The following is a 22,084-nucleotide window of genomic DNA, read 5'->3' on the forward strand; positions in this document are numbered from 1 at the left end:
TTATATTTTTCTATAATTATTAATAATGAGCACTGATAAAAGATTAAATTTAACATTCCTAATTTTTTGAGTAGAAATTTGTCTATGAATTTAAATGTAGAACTATGCTCCGCCGAACTATGTAGAATGTGGATAACATAGGAGGTTGCAACACTGCAAAGTTTAGATATACCGTAGGGAAATCTCAGGTTAATAAACAAGTGGCACTAAAAAGTTTTTTCAAATTTCCCGGAAAATGTCAAGAAAAATTTTAAATTTTCAACATTTTTTTTCGCAAAAAAAACCTCGTAGGCGTGTTTCTGAGGTTGAACTATGCTACCAGTTAAAATATTTGCACTTATTTCTGGGACACCCTGTATATAAAATTTATATAACACTGATATTCAGTGCTACCTGCAGCAAATTTCAAAACAAAAATAATGGTATTTAAGATAATTACAAAAGACATATTTTTTTAAGTTTTAACGTCCTGCATTTTTAAAACTATGCATATTTCCGCACTCATGTTTAGGAACTTATTTTCATATTTTTTGATAATCAATCAATGAGTACTTATTTAACACTTTGGCCAGTTAATAACATTAAACATTTTTAAAGATTGATAGACTTGGATTAATGCATATTAATATAATCGTGTTTATCTCATAGGAGATCGAAATAGATAAAATATCAAGAGACAATCGGCATTAAACGGCCTACGCAACTGTGCTAATTAGAAAAAAAGTCATTGGTGTACACTTTTTTTAGAAAAATATTCAGTACCCCATACACGTCCCTCGTGAATCTGTCCACACTTTTTTAGCATTAAATTATGTAATATTTAAAGTAATTTTTACCCTAAAAATGTCATTCAAATCGCTAAAGGCACTAGGAAGGAAATTATAATAGATCGAAAGAAAAGTAGACTTTAACCCCCTGTAGCTACGAAACAAAGGAAAATCGGACCTATATGTTAATGTAAAAAATAAATCTTATTTTAACGTGTGGAATCTTTCCATGAGAAATGGCATACATTTTTTTGAAACACCCTGTTAATACTTTTGCTTTTAGGTAAAGATTTTTGGGTTGGAGGATTAAATCCAGGTCTTCTATGGATTTGGAGTAATAGTGCTCGTCCAGTCCTACCTTCAAACACACACGATAATAAAGAAAACCCATCTTCGACGATTCAAGGAGACGGTCGATGTTTAACACTTGCCTATAATCCAGCTTTACGTTCGTATGCGTATAAAGGGACTGACTGTTCTACTAGGTACAGTTATATCTGCGAAGCGCCGGAAAATACATCCAGTAATGAAATACAACGAATTGGTAGAAGTAAAAATATATTTGATTAAATACTATAAGACATAATATAAATCATATAACTTATTATTTAAATATAATATTTATTATTATTTATCCTTTTATTTAAACAAAATATGCTACCTAATAATATGAGAACGTTTAAAGTTAGCGGTTTATCAATTCAAAAGTAGTTTTTGTAGTTACTATCAATGTAAGAATCGTGAGTTAATATTAATGTAATAATTTCCATTATTTCATTAATTCCATTAAGCCCTTAGGGTTCTTTTTCACTTAATTTTTACTACCTGAAAAACAGCGTCACATTACACAAGCTTCGTACCTGAGAAGTTTATAGAAGGTTATAGTTTGAATAACGGCACTAGCAAAAATCAAAAAAGCCAACCAAACAACGGCAAAGATTAAGGAAGTTATGGCAACGGCAAATGTCGGAATTATAACAGCAAGCATGCTTAACGGTGGCTATTGCCTTTCATTTTAAACCGTCAAAATCTATATAAACCCTTCGCGACATATCTTCTCTTCAAATAATTCTAATCATCTCCAAGAATATTCTTTAGAAAAGAGCAGCGAGATAGTCAAACCGTCAGTCGTCAAGTCAAACGGCGCTGACAGCGTGAAAGAAAATATGCGCGTCCATAACAATTCTGCACTGTAGAAAATATTTAGTTTACTGGGAGATACGACGCCGACGTGTCGTTACCGGGGGTATCGGCCCGTGAATGGATTAGGGAAATGATATTTCACGAATGCAATATGCCAAAGAAATCTGCCAAACGCATAGCCATCCAGACGCAGAAATGGCGAATGTATGCACACTGCAGCATACACGGACCACTGCAAGCTGAGATCAAGTATTGTATTTTAAAGATGGGACTCGGCCTAACCTAACCCAGAACGCCGACTCTACATGGAAATTTATGACAGTACGAATCACGTTCTGTGTACCTACTTCTGGACCACTGCTGGCTTAACAAGATCTTGGAGACATATCGCCCTCGGATATAACCACCTACATTAAAAGGTTAGGTCTTAAAAGAGTGAAATTTAACTATTATTGTAGTGTTGAGTCAAAATAGACCCTTGCGGCCAGAGTGGAATGTCCACCAGGACCCACTCTTAATAAAATACAATACAAAAAAAACGACTCAGGGATAGTAAAAAAAAAATAATTTACAAAATATAAATATATCGCAAAAAGAACAACGATATTTTCATTGTATAAAATATAATTAAATTTAAACTGCACTAGCAAAAAAACTAAAATACTTAAATATTATGACAAAGCCATGATTTCAATATTATTTTAATGCGATCAACATGAACTGTAACCGGGACGGCGCACAATGGATCGAATCATAAGAAAATATGGACATTGGCTTATTTCGAAATTAATACTTTTATTTTATTGCTTTTTATGTACGACTTCAATAAATACAACAAAAATCTAAATTAATATGGCATTTTGTACCATATAGTTTACAAAATATACAGGGTGTCTAAAAAAAAGAACTAATATCTAAACAAAAAAGAAATAAATAATATTATAACAAAAGAGAAATTACTTTCTCTGTTAAATCTAAATTAACATGGGCTTTTGTACCAGATATTTTAAAAATTATACAGGGTGTCTTACAAAAAGAGCTCATCTATAAACAAAAAAGAAAACAAAACATTATAAATGAGAAATTACTTTCTCTGTTAAATCTAAATTAATATGGCCTTTTGTACCAAATAGTTAACAAAATATACAGGGTGACTCACAAAAGAACTAATCTCTAAATAAAAAAGAAAACAAAAACATTATAACAAAAGAGAAATTGCTTTTCACAATGTGCTTGATTGTTATTCCATGGCAAACTTGATATCTGAGTGAAGAAATTGCTAAGCTTAGCGCACTGGATTACAAATGTATAAATATTATACCATTTCTGTATTGATAAAAAGACAAAACCTGAACTTCGACTCATTCATGTTCGGTGTCTCTTGTTTATCTTAACTACATAAAAATGAATGGTATTAACGAAAACATTTCTGGGCCTTTCAACCATATGCCTTATGTATTTTAGTGTAATTTAGTCCCACTCCAATATTCTTCGACGAATATACTTAGCTATGTATATCGGCAAATTACAAATTGTTTGATGGTGCACTGTGCGTGCATTGCATACATTCAAGAATTTTGATATTAAAAACATTATATTTTTTGCAGTGGCACTTTGGGGCAGCCAATTTTTTTATGATATGTGCTAGTAAAGGTGGGCTCTTTACATTGCATGTAATATCTCCACTTACATCCGCTTACATTTTTTTGTAATTCAAGAAAACTTTATATTTTTAAGTCTTAATGACATAAATAAAAACAAATGAGTTTTTCACTTCTGATGTGACTTTTTTTTTAATTTAACAATCCAATACTATAGCCCAAGAACGCTTCTAATAAGTCGTTATATATAACAAACGAATATCTTTTACATCCATTTTAAAATTACAATAAAATGTAAGACTCTTTATCTACCAATTTGAATGATTTTTCAATTTACTTCAAATGATGCTCATATGCTCAATAAGTAAATAACAAACAGATATACTGTATATGTTTTACAAGACTAGAATATCTCTTTAACACAAATATGTAAAAAAATATTTAAATTTGGAACTCTTCAAAAACAGCCAATGTCTCCATTTTCTTATGCTTCGATCCATTGTGCGGCGGCAGCGGCGGCGCCGGCGCACAGTAGATACAAGATTTCTAAATTAAGATATTTGTTGGAATAAATGTGCTCTAAAGTCTTCAAATTTGTTAAAAATAGTCATAACTTTATTATAGATAACTTACTAAATAGTGCAAGGGTGTTTTTCCAGAATATATATTTTATTTAAATTTCCGTATTAAATTGACTATTACAAATTAAACTGCATGATTTCATACTTATTCCAAAACTTAATGAACTTTTTATCATATTTTTATTCTATATGAAATATGACCTTGCGATTTATCCAGGTCTTTAATACCAACATGTATTCAATAACAATAATTTTCAAAGTCTTAATACCAATTAGGGTATCACAAAAAATTAAATTTTAATCTTGAGTTTTAAAAAAATGCTTAAATATGCATAAACTATTTTTATATCTGTTATTGAGGTTAAAGGTCCCTTAAAAGAAATATAAAAAGATTTACTGCCACTAGGCGCCCCACGGTGGGGTATTAGCATGAAAAAGGTGATCGAAATTCGAAAAAGCAAATGTGTTTAAGATTTCTCAAAAAAAGATAAATGATAAGTTAAATCATCTCTGCCATGAATGACGTTGCTATGGGTGTGTTTAGTTGTTTCAACGAAACGTCAAAGTTGTTACTTCTCACAGATAAGAGGTAAATGGCTAAATTTTATGTTTAAAATTATAAATTGTTGTTGTTCTTGTGCTCTTTTTACGTTTATATTATTGTTTTGATTGAAAATGGCTCAGCAAGCTGCAGGTATGTATTCTACAAAAACGTTTTATTTATTTTGATATTCTCTATACTAACGATTTTTTTGCAACTAAAAGTTAGGCGTTCAGAAAATTTGATTAAATTTGTGACATTTTTATTATACCTAGAGATTTAGTTGCGCATTTCGAAGAATTCAGCATATTGTCTATATACGTTTTACTTAGTAAACATTGGGCTTTCGTACAGTAAAATAAAATACTGCGACTTTTTGCGACTTTGCTGATAAAATGAGAAAAACATTCTTGGTTTCCTCTAATTTGCCAATCAGTGATATACTAATGCGAGGTGTAAACCGCGATGGCATTGTTGTGAAGAAAGCGATCGCATTAATACCATTAGCAGTATAGCACAATTTGGCATTAGTAGCGACTTTAGTGGTATGGGCATTGCTCGCGGATCAGTCGTAGCATTAGTAATATTAGTTGCGATATTACTACTGGAATTAGTGGCATTGACCGTGGAAACACTGGAACAGCGATTTTTCTTTCTTTTTTTAGAATCGACGAATTATCCTTTATTTTGTTCCTTTTATTTCCTCTTTAATTGAAAATAACAATAATTTATATAAGGTCCACATAAACAAATTTCGATCAACTATCTGTGTCAAATACCCCACTGTGCGCCCCTTTGGAAAATATACAGGGTGGCGCATTAGTACGAGAAAGTCCGATATCGTCGTTGTTGACAAAGATATGAAAAAAAGGTTCTATACAGATGCTGTATGGTTTAAAATGGTGCATATCCTAAAAAATATTTTGTTGTATACAGGGTGTCCCAAAAAAGTTATGATAAAGCTTTAGTTTTTTTTAATTGCACCGCCAATGTTTTTGCACATAATTGGATATAGCATAAAATTTTGCATATAGTACCTCATCTTCATCTGATTCACGTAAAATATACAGGGTATATTTTAGGGCCCGGGCCCCCCATAAAATCTGTAAGTTTGGTTAAATATTAGCCTTTTGGGTTAAAAATGACGCCCTAAAAGGCATATTTTACATTATTTTTGATTTGGGCCCCCCCTAAAATAAATTCCTGTATCCGCCCCTGCGTATGTATGTTATATAGTCACTTACTAGCGAAAGGTTGTTCCATTATTTCACTCGATTTTTGACCGAGATCTACCGCACGCTACACAACCAACTATTTTACAGTCTTTTTCGATAAATCGCAATAGTGTTACTGTTAATTTTAAGTTCTGCCACAATTTCCATCTAGATTTACTACCTTTAAACTATCAATAGTAGAATAAATAATAAATAACATAAAATAAGCTCCGTAAAGACATACAAATCCACAAAATTTCAAATCAGATTCAAATGTGTCAAATGAATCGTCAAACAGAACTGTCAAGGATCCCCACCCTAGGGTCCTTTTTCCGCCGACCATACATGGATAGCCATTATGCTCCTTCCTTAATCTTTTTTATTCAAAGTGTTTGATAAACTTGTTTTATTCAAATACTGAAATATCAAATATTACAATACAAAAAAGCACCATTAAATAATGGTTCAATAAAAATATTGAACGCGACATTATCTCTTTAGAAAAAAAAATAAAAAAAGTAGACTCATATGAAACGATTTATTAACTCCAACTAAAATGTTACAATAACATCACAAAATTAAATTAAAACTACAGCTAAATCCGAGGCTAAATCATTGGCAACTCACTGAACTTTTTTAAAGTATTCAGATCTCTTATTAACAATTGCAAAGTCTGCCTTGTTTTTGGATAGTCAGCTTCCAACTCTAAACTCACTCCCTCTTCTAATTCCGAAAATTGTTTCTCAAATTCGTCCAATCTCTCTTCTATCAAAGTTTCTGCATGGGAGATATGATCTAACAAATTTAATCTGCAATCATCCGAATCTATCGCGGCTTCGGAACGAGGAATAATCGTTGCCATGTTATGGTTGACATTAAGCATTGGAATATCTTCTTTATCTTCCTTGATCATCATCATAAGCATGGAATCGTTCGACGGTGGTTTTTCGGTATCCATTTCATTTTTGATATACTGATGATCACTATTTTCTACTTTAAGTGTTGCGTCAGTGCATTTCTCTTCTTTTATTTCAGATTTTTCTGGTAGTTTAGATTTTTCCCAGGGCTTAGACCATAGGTACAGCTTGGGGTGATTTTTAGCTCTGTAAATGTAAAAATATATTAACGGTAAATACAAGTTTTTTACACGATCTATTCATTAAAGGCCCTGGGACGATAAGAATACCGAATCGGCTCCAGAAAGGAATCGGGCTCATAATTTCAGGAAATATTTGTACCCATAAAATACTGTCAAGGTGTATTACTGGTTGCATAACTGCATACTGCTAAAAAGTCGCGGCGTGCCTAGAGGAACCTGGCGCATTCGCCAGAAAATAAAGAAAATTATAGAATTCTTTAGAAAAATCTAGAAACAACCGCCAGGGGGTATATAAGGCCCGCGCTTTGACAGTTGGACAAGTTTAAAGTTTAAAGTTTGAAGTTTGAAGTCAAGTCTGAGGATAGTCTGAAGTTTGATAATACCGCGAAATACCGTTAGAGTAATAGTAGTTGCATAAGTTGTGTTGTAAATAGTATAAGTTGTGTGTACAGAGTGAAACAAATAAATTCGTTAAGTATTTTATCGTGAGTTTAAATAGTGGACCCACGGAATCCGTAACAATACATTGATACAGCAAGTTTCAGATTTTTATCTACAACCCTGTCTGAATAAATAGAAAAATACTAAAAATCAGTAAAAATTGTTATTCTCAGCGCCTTGTGAATCGAATGATCTAGCGACCGGATATGCTTTGGGGCATGATGGTAGCTTTTTGAAAAAAAAAAGAGCTATATCCGTTTGCAAGAACCTAAAAAAACGAGGTTTTATTCTTAATTTTAATTGCTAACCATGTTACGATAACCGTAAAAATATAAAACTTATTTTTTTTTGAATTCCTCATTCAATTTTCGATGAAATTTTGAGCTTGCGAATTTTTTTTAAAACGGTACCACACATCGAAAAAAATTAAAAATCGCTTTTTTTCATGATCAATGATGAGCGTCCCGAATTTATTTTGTTGTTTTTACTAGTACAATAGTCGGAAAAGTGTTGTATTTTATCATTTCAAGAGTTAATCATCTCAATCAAAATCGATTTTTAATTTTTATCGATGTGCGGTTTAAAAAAATCATAAGCTCATAATTTCATCGAAAATTGAATGAGGAATTCAAAAAAAAATAGTTTCATATTTTTACGTTTATCGTAACATGGTTAAAAAATAAAATTAAGAATAAAACCTTGTTTTTTAGGTTCTTGCAGACGAATATAGCCCTCATTTTTTTTCAAAAAAGCTACCATCATGCCCCAAAACATATCCGGTCACTAGATCATTCGAATCACAAGACGCTGAGAATAGCAATTTTTACTGATTTTTATATATATTTTTCGATTTATTCAGACACGGTTATAGATAAAAATCTGAAACTTGCTGTATCGAAGTATTTTATGGGTACAAATATTTCCTGAAATTATGAGCCCGGTTCCTTTCTACGGGCCTTTATACTGGAGATCACTAGAGAAGAAAAGCCCTTTTAAACGAGCCCTAGTTTCTTTAAATCGGCTAGCCCAAACCAGAGTTATTCTTATTTTAATAAAAGCAAGTTTAACCTTCCCCCACCACTTTATTTTATGAGATAGAGCAAAATACGCTATATCAAAATAAAATACAAATTTCCCATTGATTACAATAGCAATATTTGAGATACATCTTCACCTGCATATTTTTGAGAAAAATCCTGTTTTCTGATTAGCCATCACAGAGGCGCTCCCTAGCGGACATTTTTCGATCTTGAAAATAATTTCCTGCAATTTTTCGTGGCCGATTTACTTATTACAATTTTTTTCCCAAAGTTATATGATAAGTTTAGTAGTTTCTGAGATACAGCCGGCGCGGCGTACATTCTTAGTTGGGCATCCGGTACATATATAGTCTATAAAATGAATAACTTTCAATTTTGACCGTTATTTTTTACCAACATGGCAAATATAAAATCCCTCTGTCAAAAAAGTTACTGATATTCTTTAAATTGAGTGCCTGAACGAATCAGATAGGTAACTCTCGTGAAATAGAAAAAGAAAATAGTAAAACAAGTGACAGTTCTTCCTCTTCTTGCAAGAACCAACACGAAATGCCATAATTGTCAAAAGTAAAATGTCATCAGCTTTTGACATTTCTAAATATCAGACCAATGCCGTCTCTAATGAAACAGCCTCGGAGCGAGATTTATGACGTCCCGCTAGTTAGATACTATATAATGACAGCGATTTTCATTTCATAGCCATCGCTGACGCCTTTTTGTCGATAATATTGTATTATTTGCAAATATAATTTTTCGAACATTGATACTTGCAAAATATACACCTATACATTTTATGAATGCAAATAATAATACATCACTATTAGTAGATATTGAATGTTTTTTGTTAAATTAGGTCGATTTTCAAACCCCAAAATTTAAAATATATTTTACAGTTTACCTATTATCTTATGTACCTATTCATTATTTGTATATTGTAAAACATTTGCTGCATTTGTATGGTTCATAGTTTATTTGTCAAAGTATTTATTACAATAAATAGGTATATACAGGGTGTCCCAGAAATAAGTGCAAGTATTTTAAAGGGTGGTAGATCTCAATAAAAGAAACATATTTTCTCTTTATCGTTTTCAAATAAGTCCAAAATAACGGAGTTATTTTACTTTGAAAATATAAAAAATACGTAAATAAATAATACGTATAAAATTTTTCAAAAAATTTCTAATTTTCAATTTTTTTTTTCGCGAAAGAAACCTCATAGGAGTGTTTCCGGGGTTGAACTATACTACCAGTTAAAATACCTTCACCTTTTTTCTGGGACACCCTGTATATTGTGATATTAGCTGTATATTATGTATATTTCATGTAAACTATACCATTTTGAAAATACAAACCAAAAATACGAGGAATAATTATGTTTTCCATGTATTCTACAACATATTTATTAATCCGTAGTATCTAACTAGCGTGACGTCATAAATCTCGCTCCGAGGCAGTTCTATTAGAGACGGCACACAGTGGAACGAGCTTATGGGAGCGGTTGGACATGAGGTTTTCTTCTCTGCACTTTTAATCCAAAAGACGAAAAAATGATTTTTATATACCGTAATAATGTATAAACAGAACAATTTTAAATTTTAATGAAAGAAAGTGGTTGGCTCATTACAAACCATCCACAGGGTGACCTAAAAATATAGTATGTTTTAGAAAAATCTTAGAATTTTTAAATGCTTATAAATGTTTTAGTTTTAATCTTTTTTAAAAGAAATAGCGTTAGATTTTACCACTGAGATCTAGGACTACTGATACCATGTTATAAAAATATGGTAATTAAGGGCTTATATTTTCCTATTTAATATAATTTTGCTAATATCTTCGGTTTGAAAAAAGATATCAAGATGCGGTTTTCACTCTTTAAGCTTTCATTACTCTTTACTATTAGCTAAAATTATATATATTATCGCATTTTTTTGAAAAAACGCGCAATGTTTGTTAATTGTAAGACAGCGCCCCGTAGCGTCTACGTTCAAAAGCTTAGTATTATTTTTTATATGGTATAATATAGAGTAAGAAACGCTCTTTTAAGTGAGCCCCCGCTAGTTGGATTCCGTCCATCCAGTCCGGAGTTATTAATATTTAAATAAAAGTAGATCTAACTTTCCCCCACCACTTTATTTTGGCATAGAGTGACATGGCTAACAGAAAATATTCAGAATTTACTGAAGATTATGAAGCTATTATTTATACTACCCTTTATCTAGGCAAAATTGTGTAAAAACTCCATTTTCTTATTTTTTATAGCAGTTGTGCCCTCTAGTGGCCATTCTACAAACTTGAAAATAATTTCCAGCAATTTCTCATGGCCTCTTTAGTTACGAATATTTTTTTCCGCCGGCCTCACGGCTAATACTTTCCGAGATATAGCCGAAAGCTATTCTTAGTCGGACACCCTGTACAATTTATTATAAGCAAAGAATATAACAGTAAATCAACGCACTAGAATATTTTTATTACAAATAAAAAAGCTCAACACTGCACTTTAACCCGCTTTCTTTTTCCATAAGTTTTCTATATATTTGTAGCACCCTGTATCTGTTTTTGATTTAAGCGTCATTTTGTATTTATCCAATTAATAATTAAATATTAATAAATTTATAAAAAAATAAAGATAATTTGACTCTAAAAATTTTAAATTAATTTATTGGAATTGAAAACTTTTTTGATTTTGGTATAGCATGTATTAGTAATATATAAAATGAAAATGTTTAGAGGGGGGCAACCTGGGGCAAGATGTTAAATTAGTTTCGTTATTAGAAAGGCTTAATCTACCTTGTGACATATATAAAGTCTTGGCCAACTCTGGCCATTTTTTTATTTTTCTACATACACATTTTTTTGCTACTAAATATAGTATTTAGTAACAAAAAAATGTTTATGTGTCTCTTATATACAATTATTGTTCTCCCAAACTTTTGTGACTATATATATCTTTTATTTTAAAGTGAAAACAATCGTTTGCACTAATATGTATGGTTAAAAAAAGTATTAATGTCTTTGCCACTTTTTATAAAACTAGGTTGTTTCACAAGAAATGAACACCATAATTAAGTCAGTGTAATATCTTCATTTGAAACTTTTCAAACAGACATATAATTAAAAATATTTTTTTGAGTTGGATAAAATATAACGGTCTGGACTTTAAGTAATTAAAATCTTCTACCAAAATTATTTAATTTAAAATTTTATTTTTAAGTCAATGTCCAACATTTTATATTGGGTCTTTCCACCGTGCGGCATTGCGTCAGCATGGCCGCAAGTTGCTAACCTAATAAAATTAACACTAGTAAAGTCCGCGGGAACTGTCAAATTCAAAGTTATTCGTTTCACAGACTATACATATTAATCCGTCAACGAAAATATCTTGTCAGTGGTTCTAATTAAGATATACCGTATGATAAAAAAAGGCGTCCAGTTGGCTTGGAAATAAACATCGATGACATTCCCCATATAATTTTACATATAAAATGGCAGCGATCTTCTTTTCATAGCCATTTTCGATCATGTTGTATTTTACACCTGAGAGAACTAAGAATAATTTTCAATTATAGTCATTACTTTTGGCAAAAATATTTGTTGGGTGACACAGAGTTGTTTAGTTCCGTAAGCGACGGCGCGATTTTTAAATTCATTGTTAGTAACCATAGATTAAAAATTTATTTGTGAGGTTTGAAAAAAATAGCATATTCTATTCGGAGAAAAAATTACTTTTTATACCAACCTCGCTACCAAAAGTGTTTAGTTAAACTTTTTACCCCTAATAAAACCATATACACCTATACATAGAAACCATATACATACATATCACATTATTATTAGCACTTACTCTGCAATTTTTAGTTTATACGCCAAGGTATGTAAATACTCTTGAAGTTCTAATAATCCTCCTGATAGATCATAACATTTCTTTAACTTATCAAACTTCTTCCTTAACTCCTGATCGTCCCTTGCATGATACGAGGCTACCGGTAGAATTCCCTAAAATACAATTAACAGTTAATGAATAAATAGAAGAAAAATTATTAATTTTAATCTCTTATAAATAGAACTAAATTTTGTGGATTCTACGACATTCAATTATGGTTAATAAAAAACTAGACAAAAAAGTTCAATGGGCAAAAATAAAAATACTGCACATGATAACCAGATATTGTGTGAAAACATGTATCATCAAAAAAATAATTTATATTGTCCCAAACGGTCACAATAAAGAGTTAAAAATTCAAATTACTTTAAGTGGTCAAAAACGAGTTGGTAATATGATTCCACCTGTTGTTATTACATAGATAATTATAAAATAAATATAAATAAAACATGTACTTCAATATGCTTTTCACAAATTAAAGTTTTTCTACACATTAGGGTGTGGCATAAAATAAACATGTATATCTTAAAAATCTTAATTGTTGAGATACAGGGTGTTAAATTTTTAATTTTTTTTTATTATAACTCTGATGTTATTATAGATGGTTTTATGAAATTAGATGCACGTCTTCTATGCACAAAAGTGCTCAGCGTCGAAAAATACTATAGGATATGATGGTCTCGTAAAAAGCGTACACTAGCGATGAGAACTATCGAATGAATTAGACTATCCAATGGTTACTGAATGAATGATTCCAACTATCAAATGGTTTTATTCGAATAAATCATTCATTCATTTATATACTAAAGCTTGTTTCATGTAGACGCGAATCGCGAATTGCGGAAAGCGATTCGCCAAAAAATATTCGTAAAATTTGGACATATTTCATACAGTCGCGAATTTTTAGGGACATTTCATTTTTGCTCCACTGAAAGTTACCAAAAAAAAATCATAACCTGAGATAACTTAATTTGTTTTTTATTCGTGTTTACGATCTTTATTTTATATTTTATAGCATACAATATGAGTTTAAATTTGTTTAATGATTATGAATATCGATTACGATTGTGGGATTAGGACAGAAGGCGCAAAATTACCATTTACTTATTGTTAAAACGTAGAAGAGAACGGGTTTGGAGAAATGCTTTAGTTAGTTACTTTGTGGCAGCGTCGTCAAAATAATCGATAACATCGACATTTTTTTTGACATACACATTGAGATACTTACAACATCTTCCATCGCTGACTGGCTGACTGGCTGACTACTGACTTCTCAACTTACTAACTATCTGATTAACTGGCTGACTGGTTACTGATTAACTGACTGTCAATTAACTAACAACTTACTATGAACTAACCCCGCTCTCTTCAGCATACTCTTTTTATATTTTTCTATTCCTCGTAGTCATCGCCGGTTACGTCGTCAAAATAGTTTACAATCTAATTACACTAACGCGGCTATGACCATGAGGAAATCGAACTTCGTCGACCTGCTTTTGATTATCGACCCGAGATGGTTATATTTTAATTATTTAATTACACAGCCAAACAAAAAAAGTGGTCTATGCTAGTAGTGGGAACTAACGAATAAATACTATTGAAACATTCGATACTTGCAATTCATTCGAATAATTAGATAGCTAGAAAACATTCGTCGAAAACTATTCGAATAAAAACTATCGAATATATGCGTCATTTGCCTTGAAATATGCTATTCTAGTAATTCGGCAGCAAAAAACACTCATTTATAAAATTCTATTCGAAGAACTCGACGCGTCCCCAGGTGGCGGATAGGGGAAATAACCGCGGACCAAAATTGGAAAAAATCCTTTACTTTGAAACTAAAAGAACTGCCTACCAACTTTTTATTAACATATTTTAGAATGGGCGGCTATACGTGCCTCCCGGCGCCAATTTTTTTTAAATAGGATCTAATATGAATAATTTTGACTTCTAATTTGTTGTTTATATTTTGCTACTACTTAAAAAATAAATAAATGTTTATATTTCATGATTTTAAATTTTGATGTTAATAGGTATAACAAATTATTACTGTTATTATTATTTGTTAAACCAGTCTTTGCTTAAAAACATTAAAAATCATTTTCCTACATCCAAAATAAAAAGTACTATTGCAGTGTAACAACAGAATATTAATAAAAAAATGCAAAATATATAGACATACTATCCTTAACTAACTAATACCAAAGAATAATATTCTTTGCTAATACCAACTAATACCAATATATGGCAACGGCGCCCTTCATAATGTATTTTCTGTGTAAATAGTAGCACCTCAAAAAAAAATAATGCGACCTTGTCAGACTCCGCAAAAAATCAAAGATGCCGGCTTCTTCCATACTATTGCCACCGACCGCTGTCGGGTTTCTAGGAAGGAAACCTACGTCACAACTAAAATCCAGATTATATTAGAATTATTATAGTCGATCCTGACGAATAAATGAATTTTATAAATAAATGTTTTTTGCTGTCGAATTACTAGAATAGAATATTTCAAGGCAAATGACGCATCTATTCGATAATTTTTATTCGAATAGTTTTCGACGAACGTTTTCTAGCTATCGAATTATTCGAATGAATTGCAACTATCGAATGTTTCGATAGTTCCCACTACTAGCATAGACCACTTTTTTGTATAACTTTGTAATTAAACAATTAAAATATAAATAAATAAATAAATAAATGCCTTTATTGTCAAAAAATTTTTCAATTTGTAGACAAAGGTAAACTAACAAACAAAGTAGAAAAAAACAAGGTACACAAACAAACAATATATATATAATACAAAACATTATATAAATAATATTGTCAGTCTTATTGTTAAAATAAACATTTATAAATGTTTACAATGTCAAAGAACAAAAAATTTAAAATAATATTCAAAAATATTTAGCCAGTTTATAGCAAAATATCAATGACCACTAAATAAATTAATTTCGATGTCATTAGTAAATATAGCAATAGCAAACATTAGACCAGTGTTTTCAAGATCAAATTCGATTTTCAATTCAAATATAATTCATTTACGGCGTAGAAAGCCTTGTCTAGTAAATAAGAGTTCAATGCTTTGCGAAATGAAAAAAATGATGTTATGGATTTGATTTCAAATGGCAGGTGATTGTGCATTTTTTTCGAGTTGTATAATATTGAACTTTTAACTAACTCTGAGCGTGGGGTAGGTAGATAAAGATCTTGCTCCGCGTTCCTGAGTGGATAAGTGTGAGATGGCCTTTCTTGAGAAGCTGATACATGTTTACGTATTAGGCAAACGGATTCAAATATAAATAAGGAAGGAAGAGTCAATATTCTTAATTCCTTAAAAAGTCCCGGCAATGAGTTCTGCTGTTTAGTCCTAGTGAATATCGAACAGCTCTCTTCTGGAGCTTGAAAATGCGGTCAAATTGAGTCGCACAACACGTACCCCAGAATGGAAGGGCATACCTGAGGTGCGACTCAAAAAGTGCATAATAAACAGTTCTAGCCACTGACAAGTTAAGCTCCTTAGAAACAGACCTTAATGCAAAACAGGCAGAGCTCAATTTTTTCGACAAAGCTTCGATATGTATGTCCCATTTCAGAGAATTGTCCACAACAAGCCCTAAAAATTTTACAGATTTTACGACGTCAATGGTGGTGTTGTTAAGTACAAAAGGCTGCAACGAGTTTTTATACGACAAAGCTTTAGTTTTAGAAATGTTGAGACTCAGGAGGTTCGAATGGCACCAAGATTTAATGGTGATTAAGTCATTTGATATAATCCAATGAAGTGCCGTGATGTCCTTGTTGCTCCAAGTGAAGCTAGTGTCGTCCGCAAAAAGACATATTTTGCCACTGATGTTTATGTTAGCAATGTCGTTAATAAAAAGAAGAAACAAAATAGGGCCTAGTACTGAGCCTTGTGGTACTCCACATTCTATTGGCTTGCTAGAAGACAACGTGGTATCCACCCTCACAAGTTGACTTCTGTTGCTCAGATACGACTTAAACCATTCGAGAGATGATCCCCTGAACCCATAGTGCTGCAGTTTATTAATTAGGATTTTATGACTTACACAATCGAACGCCTTAGAAAAATCACAGAAAATTGTTGCTGTAGAATGATGGTTGTTTAGGCTGGAGTAAACTTTATTAAGGAGGGAAAACATAGCGTCATTTGTGGACTTGTTGCTTAGAAATCCAAATTGATATTCAGTAAGTATTTTGTACTTAAACAGAAAAGATACCAGCCTTCTTTTAACCAACCTTTCTATGATCTTAGATAGCGTTGGAAGGAGTGCAATTGGGCGATAGTTAGAAGCTTCATCTTTGTCTCCTCCTTTGTGCAGAGGAATGATTATTGCCGTCTTAAGACATTTTGGAAAAATACCATTTTGGAACGACATGTTTATTAAAGTTGTTAGGTGATTCAGAGTGCTTTCTGGCAGATTCGAAAACATTTTTTAAGTTAGCCCGTCGGTCCCAGAAGAGGATTTATTTTTGATGGTATTAATTGTACTGCGAAGCTCTTCAAGAACTACGGGCGAAAAAAAGAAACTGTGTAAGTTTACATTATCATTAGAGAGATAAGAAAGTGGATCATGAGGAGGACATATGGTATTAGTTAAGTTTTTCGCTACATTTACAAAGTAATCGTTAAGGTTCTCAGGCGAGGTAGAGATATTGCTAGACGAAGAAGCTTTGTTTCTCAACTCATTCACAATAGACCATGTTTCCTTAGCAACATTACCAGAATTGACTAATTATATATAACATAAACATAACAATCTCGTGTCGATAATCAAACGCAGGTCAGCGAAGTTCGATTTTCTCATGGTCATAGCCGGGTTAGTGTAATTAGATTGTAAACTATTTTGACGACGTAACCGGCGACGACTACGAGGAATAGAAAAATATAAAAAGAGTATGCTGAAGAGAGCGGGGTTAGTTCATGGTAAGTTGTTAGTCAAATGGTTAGTTAATTGACAGTCAGTTAATCAGTAGCCAGTCAGCCAGTTAATCAGATAGTGAGTTAGTTGAGAAGTCAGTAGTCAGCCAGTCAGCCAGTCAGCCAGGGAAGATGTAAGTATCTCAATGAACGAATTATCTCAGCATACTCTGTAAGGCTTGGCATTTCCAAGAATAATTGCTCTTCCTACTTATTTAAACTATTGTATATTTTTGCACAATAAATGTATATTTTTCTAATTGTTGTTTTAACCTAAGGTGACCATACGTACAGCATTTGCAAAGCCTGTACAGCATTGATTTCTGTACAGCAAACGTACAGCAAAACAGTGTAATTGTACAGCATGTCCAGCAAACATTAAAAAATAAAAAATTTAAAATTATTAAGTAATTCTTATCCTTATCGAATATCGAAGCACAAGTTGATTGATAGTTTAAAAAAATTAATTCAGTTTTCTTTGTGTTTGTCCAGAACCAATGCACCCACCGAAAGACAGTTTTCAATAATTAATTAACAATTATTGGACTGATGAAAAGTCGCAAATGAGTGTAGAGACGCTTAAAGCTACGTGTATTGTTCGCTGCAATATTGCAAGCACTTGTGGATAGTTCGCAGATAAAATAAAAGACAATTAGGAACTTTAAAAAAACTCACTCTGTCGAGAAGTATTTATAAGTTACTATAAGTTATTATAAAGAATTTTGTTTGTTTTTGTGTTGAAAAAAAAGTTGTATTTCTTCATACTATACCCCCCCCCTCCTAATTTTGCCCGTCCAGCATTTGGTCAACAAAAATATGGTCACCCTATTTTAACCGAAAGAGAGATCCTGGTCTAAGCGATCCTAGCAAACAACCCCAAGCTAGGTCGCGACAATATCTTAACATGATACTGATAAGCTGGAATTCAAGTGAGTCGTATTGAAACCCCTTCACAGTCTTGCCATTTTTTTATATACACGATCCTTACTCTTTTTATTCAATGTCAAAATGTTTTTTTTGCTATTACATATGCTGAATTGTACTATTACTCCTGTAATATTACACATTACAAGAGTAATAGTGCAATTCAAATGTGTTTACAAATTTGTTAAAAACAATATTTAAATAGCTATGCTAAAACAGAATTTTCATGGAGATTAATATTGCATATTGCATTAGAAACTAAATTATTAAGTGAATAAAATTAATATTTACCTGTTTCAGCCAATCTTGGTCATGTAAGTATTTCATAGACTGTCTCTCCGCTTGTGGATGTTGACAAATGTAACATATATATTTTTCGGGTACCTCGCTCTCCTTCTGTATATTATTGCAGTATGCATGTTGCCAACAAAGACATAACTCGCACTGTATCATTAAACCATCCTCTTCCGTAAATCCACAGGTACAATTGATAATCTCTTCTTGTTTCATTCGCTCTAATTTGATAATTTTACCACCTTCGATGATAACGCCATCGAACTGGGCAATCGATGGAAAAGACTGCATTGTATTAAGCCCGACAGGTGGCGCTAAATCGAAGGCGGAAGGAATTGAAGAAAAAGGCCCAGACACGTCGGAGAGTGGTGATTGTGGATTTGATTGTGAAACTGAAGTAACCTGACTTTGAGAATGTGATGTTTGTGGTAATGGTAGGTGAGTAGATTGGTTGTTATCGGATTTTGTCGAACTTGCAGCCTGCTGAGATCTACCTTAAAATATAGTTACAACATATAATTTAAATTACATGTTAAAAATGATAATTATATAATCCTAACTGTTCAATCTATCAACGTTCAAAGAAATGTATAATAAGAAATAAATAAAAATATACCAACATCACCCGGTAAGAACCCTACATGAAAACTGACAAACATATTTTGTAAGATATTCAAGTTATAGTAACATATTTAATTTAGAAGAAAAATGTAAAAGCTCTACAAAACCAAAAAGTCAGTGCTTTAATTAATCTCAAATATTTTTTGTCAATCCGACATTTTGTCAATGAAAAATTACCAAATGAATCCGTTGAATTTGACCAACTTGTGGTATACCGTTGAAAACAATTTTAAACCACATGTAGAGAAAATTTCGTTTAAATCGGGAAGCGATATAACTGAAATGAAGTTTCAAATTTATTCTAAAAAACAATCAAATTACGATTTCTCCAAAATAAGAATATGGATGCTACCCGGTATACATAAACTCAATAATTACAAGAAATACTGCAAACTAGTGGATATTAGAATTCCAAAAAACAATCTTAAAGAAAGCTAATTAATTAGTATAATCTGTCAAGCAAGATATTACGATTTCGACATACAAAAAATAGCAGTAAAGAAAATATATTTTTGAATAAAAGTGACAGACACCCACTGCCATTGTGATATATTCTTTCATTGGACAGAATACATGTAATTAGTCAGAGCGTCTAAAAATGATTATAAAGGAAAATAAAACAGGAAAATATTACTCATAGAATTAATATGTAATAGAGTATAGGCTTGGTGCATTCTCCGACGATACTGCCACCGCCAGAGAATATCGTAAATAACGAATACATAAAAATACACGGGTTTAAATGGCGAGTAAATGAAAAAATTAGTATATAATTATTCTAAAAGTGTTATAAAGTATAATTTGTGGAAAATCTAAACAAAAAAATAGAAAAGTAAATATTTTGATATTTTCACAAGGTCTAACCACAAGGTCTTCTAAGGTCTAACTTGCATTATAATTTATTATTCCAGTTAAAAAAAATTAGATGAGTTCAACTACGGTAGCTAGCATAGTTTTATCACCGGTTTTGCTAGTGGGGTATAATTGGAGCTATTTCGGCTATAACGAAATTGTTTAAAGGTACATAACATAATCATAATTTTAGAAGATGTTCATAAAACATTTAATCACTAGTTGATTAAAAAAGTATACCATTAATATTGCACAAATTATATTTCATCCTGTCATAGTATATACCTATTTAATTTTTTGATTATGTAACGAGCATTTTGTTTACTCACTTGTTTGGTCGAACTGCTTGAATCCATTTTTGCTATTTTTCAATTCGGTGTAAGAAATTATGAAGCTATAAAATGTTGTTTCGGGAGAGTTGAATATCCGGGAAAGTGAGTTATTGAATGTTATTGCACCCAACAACGCCCTAATTATGCTCTCCTTTATGCGTTAACATTTTTTTGGGCAACTTTATTAACATTTGAAATTGTCACAACACAACAAGACGCCTATTTCAAGTTCTTTTTCACTTATTTTTTACTACCCGAAACAGCGTTACATCACACAAACCTCGTACCTGAGTGTTTTATAGTCTCAATAACTGCCCTAGCGAAAAACTAAAATACTTAAATATTATGACAAAACCCCGATTTCAATATTATTTTAATGCGAACGATATGACGGCGCGGCGCGGCGGAGTGAACTATATTGATAATTTCTGATTTCTGCCGTAGAGTGCGCTGCGGTCGGAATTTGTTGAAATCAACTGAAATGCACCAAGCCTATAGTAATAAAAAACAATTCACTGCGGTATCTGATTAAAACATTTTTTTAACTAAATATAATTATCTTTAAACATATTTCATATTTCTTGTAAACAGTCTGTGCAATTCGCCACTAAAAGAGAAACCCAAAATAATAAGTTATTTTTGAAACGTAAGATATAGTATGTACAATGGGAGAACCCATTACAGTGACAGTTGACTCTGTCAATTTATTTCACAAGTAAATTGTATTGTCATTTTTTGAATGTCATCTGTCTAAATCCTCCCTGACTTCTTGGACAGACTTTATCTAGTCCGGAGCATTTTACTTGTCAAACAAAAATGTAAATGTTCTTCTCAGGTGTCTGTAGAGGTTACTAATGTATGACTTCGTTGATTTTTTGTCTACAACAACTACATATATGGTTTCAAGTTCATATTTTATTACAAATGGTGATAAACACTATTTAATTACAACACCACATTACAATATTAGCAAAAAAATAAAAAAATATATACAGGGTTGTTCACAAAGACATTATAAAGATAGACCGAACATCTCATTCATAAATACTCGTTGGTAGTGTATCAAACATTCCAATGTGTCAAACAAGGACAGAAGAGACAGAGAAGTCTAAAATTTCCGACCCCGGCAACTAGGCGCATTTGGATTGTTCTAATGGCCAGTGGCGTATCGTTTTTTGGAACGAATTTATTTAGTAAAGTAAAAGTAAAGTAATTAGTAAAATTTTTACTCCATATTAATATACTACATTAACACTTTTTCGTTAGATGAGTTTTGTTATAAGGTCTAATATAATAATATAATTAATATCCCATTATGTTGAAACGTTAGTAGGTAGTTTTCGAAAATCACTCCAACGTCGATATTCAATTTAAACTTTCAGTTACTTCTATATAAACACTCAGTTACTTTTGAATACTTACAGAGTGACTCAGGCTTCCGAAACAGTTCTATATTAGATTTGTGGTTAGTAAGTTTTATTTCAATTTTTTTTTAGAATATGGAGGCAATGGTAAAGCACGTTTTAGACATTTTTGTAATCATAGGTGGCCGGAACATATTTTCAAACTAAAGTTGTAAATTTGTCATTAAATTTCCATTCCAGAAATACATAGGGTTGCCACCTGTCCATTTTTGAAAAGGACAGTCTTTTTTTGGAATAACTTGTCCTTTTGACTTTTTTTGACTTAAAAAGTCATTTTTATTTACGTATTTTCCCTGAGAGAAGAAGAGAACTTAGAACTTCCCGTTTAATCTCTGAGAAAATTACCTACAGCAAACAGAAATATTCTTTTGAATGAATATTACGT

General features: G+C 31.7%; 2 protein-coding genes across 3 annotated transcripts in view; one reads left to right on the forward strand and one right to left on the reverse strand.

The window, feature by feature from the left end:
* The window catches only part of LOC115879630, a 32,433-nt gene extending 31,080 nt beyond the window's left edge, over positions 1-1,353 (forward strand). Inside the window, exon 4 of the mRNA XM_030896525.1 lies at positions 1,051-1,353. Coding sequence (XP_030752385.1) covers positions 1,051-1,337 — 287 coding nt within the window. The 3' untranslated portion in view covers positions 1,338-1,353. The remainder of the gene's footprint in view (positions 1-1,050) is intronic.
* A 5,017-nt stretch (positions 1,354-6,370) lies between these two features.
* Positions 6,371-22,084, reverse strand: part of LOC115879534 (PHD finger protein 20) — a 53,968-nt gene continuing 38,254 nt past the window's right edge. Inside the window, exons 8-10 of one of the 2 annotated variants that reach the window (XM_030896419.1) lie at positions 18,468-18,691; positions 12,269-12,420; positions 6,371-6,950 (exon numbers count right to left, since the gene is read on the reverse strand). In XM_030896419.1, coding sequence (XP_030752279.1) covers positions 6,455-6,950; positions 12,269-12,420; positions 18,468-18,691 — 872 coding nt within the window. In that variant the 3' untranslated portion in view covers positions 6,371-6,454. Of the gene's footprint in view, positions 6,951-12,268; positions 12,421-18,467; positions 18,965-22,084 lie in introns of both variants that reach the window. The other variant, XM_030896418.1, reaches the window with a different exon arrangement.

This window comes from Sitophilus oryzae, unplaced genomic scaffold (genome assembly GCF_002938485.1).
Source record: "Sitophilus oryzae breed Bouriz unplaced genomic scaffold, Soryzae_2.0 scaffold_1582_pilon_pilon, whole genome shotgun sequence".
Lineage (NCBI taxonomy): Eukaryota > Metazoa > Arthropoda > Insecta > Coleoptera > Curculionidae > Sitophilus > Sitophilus oryzae.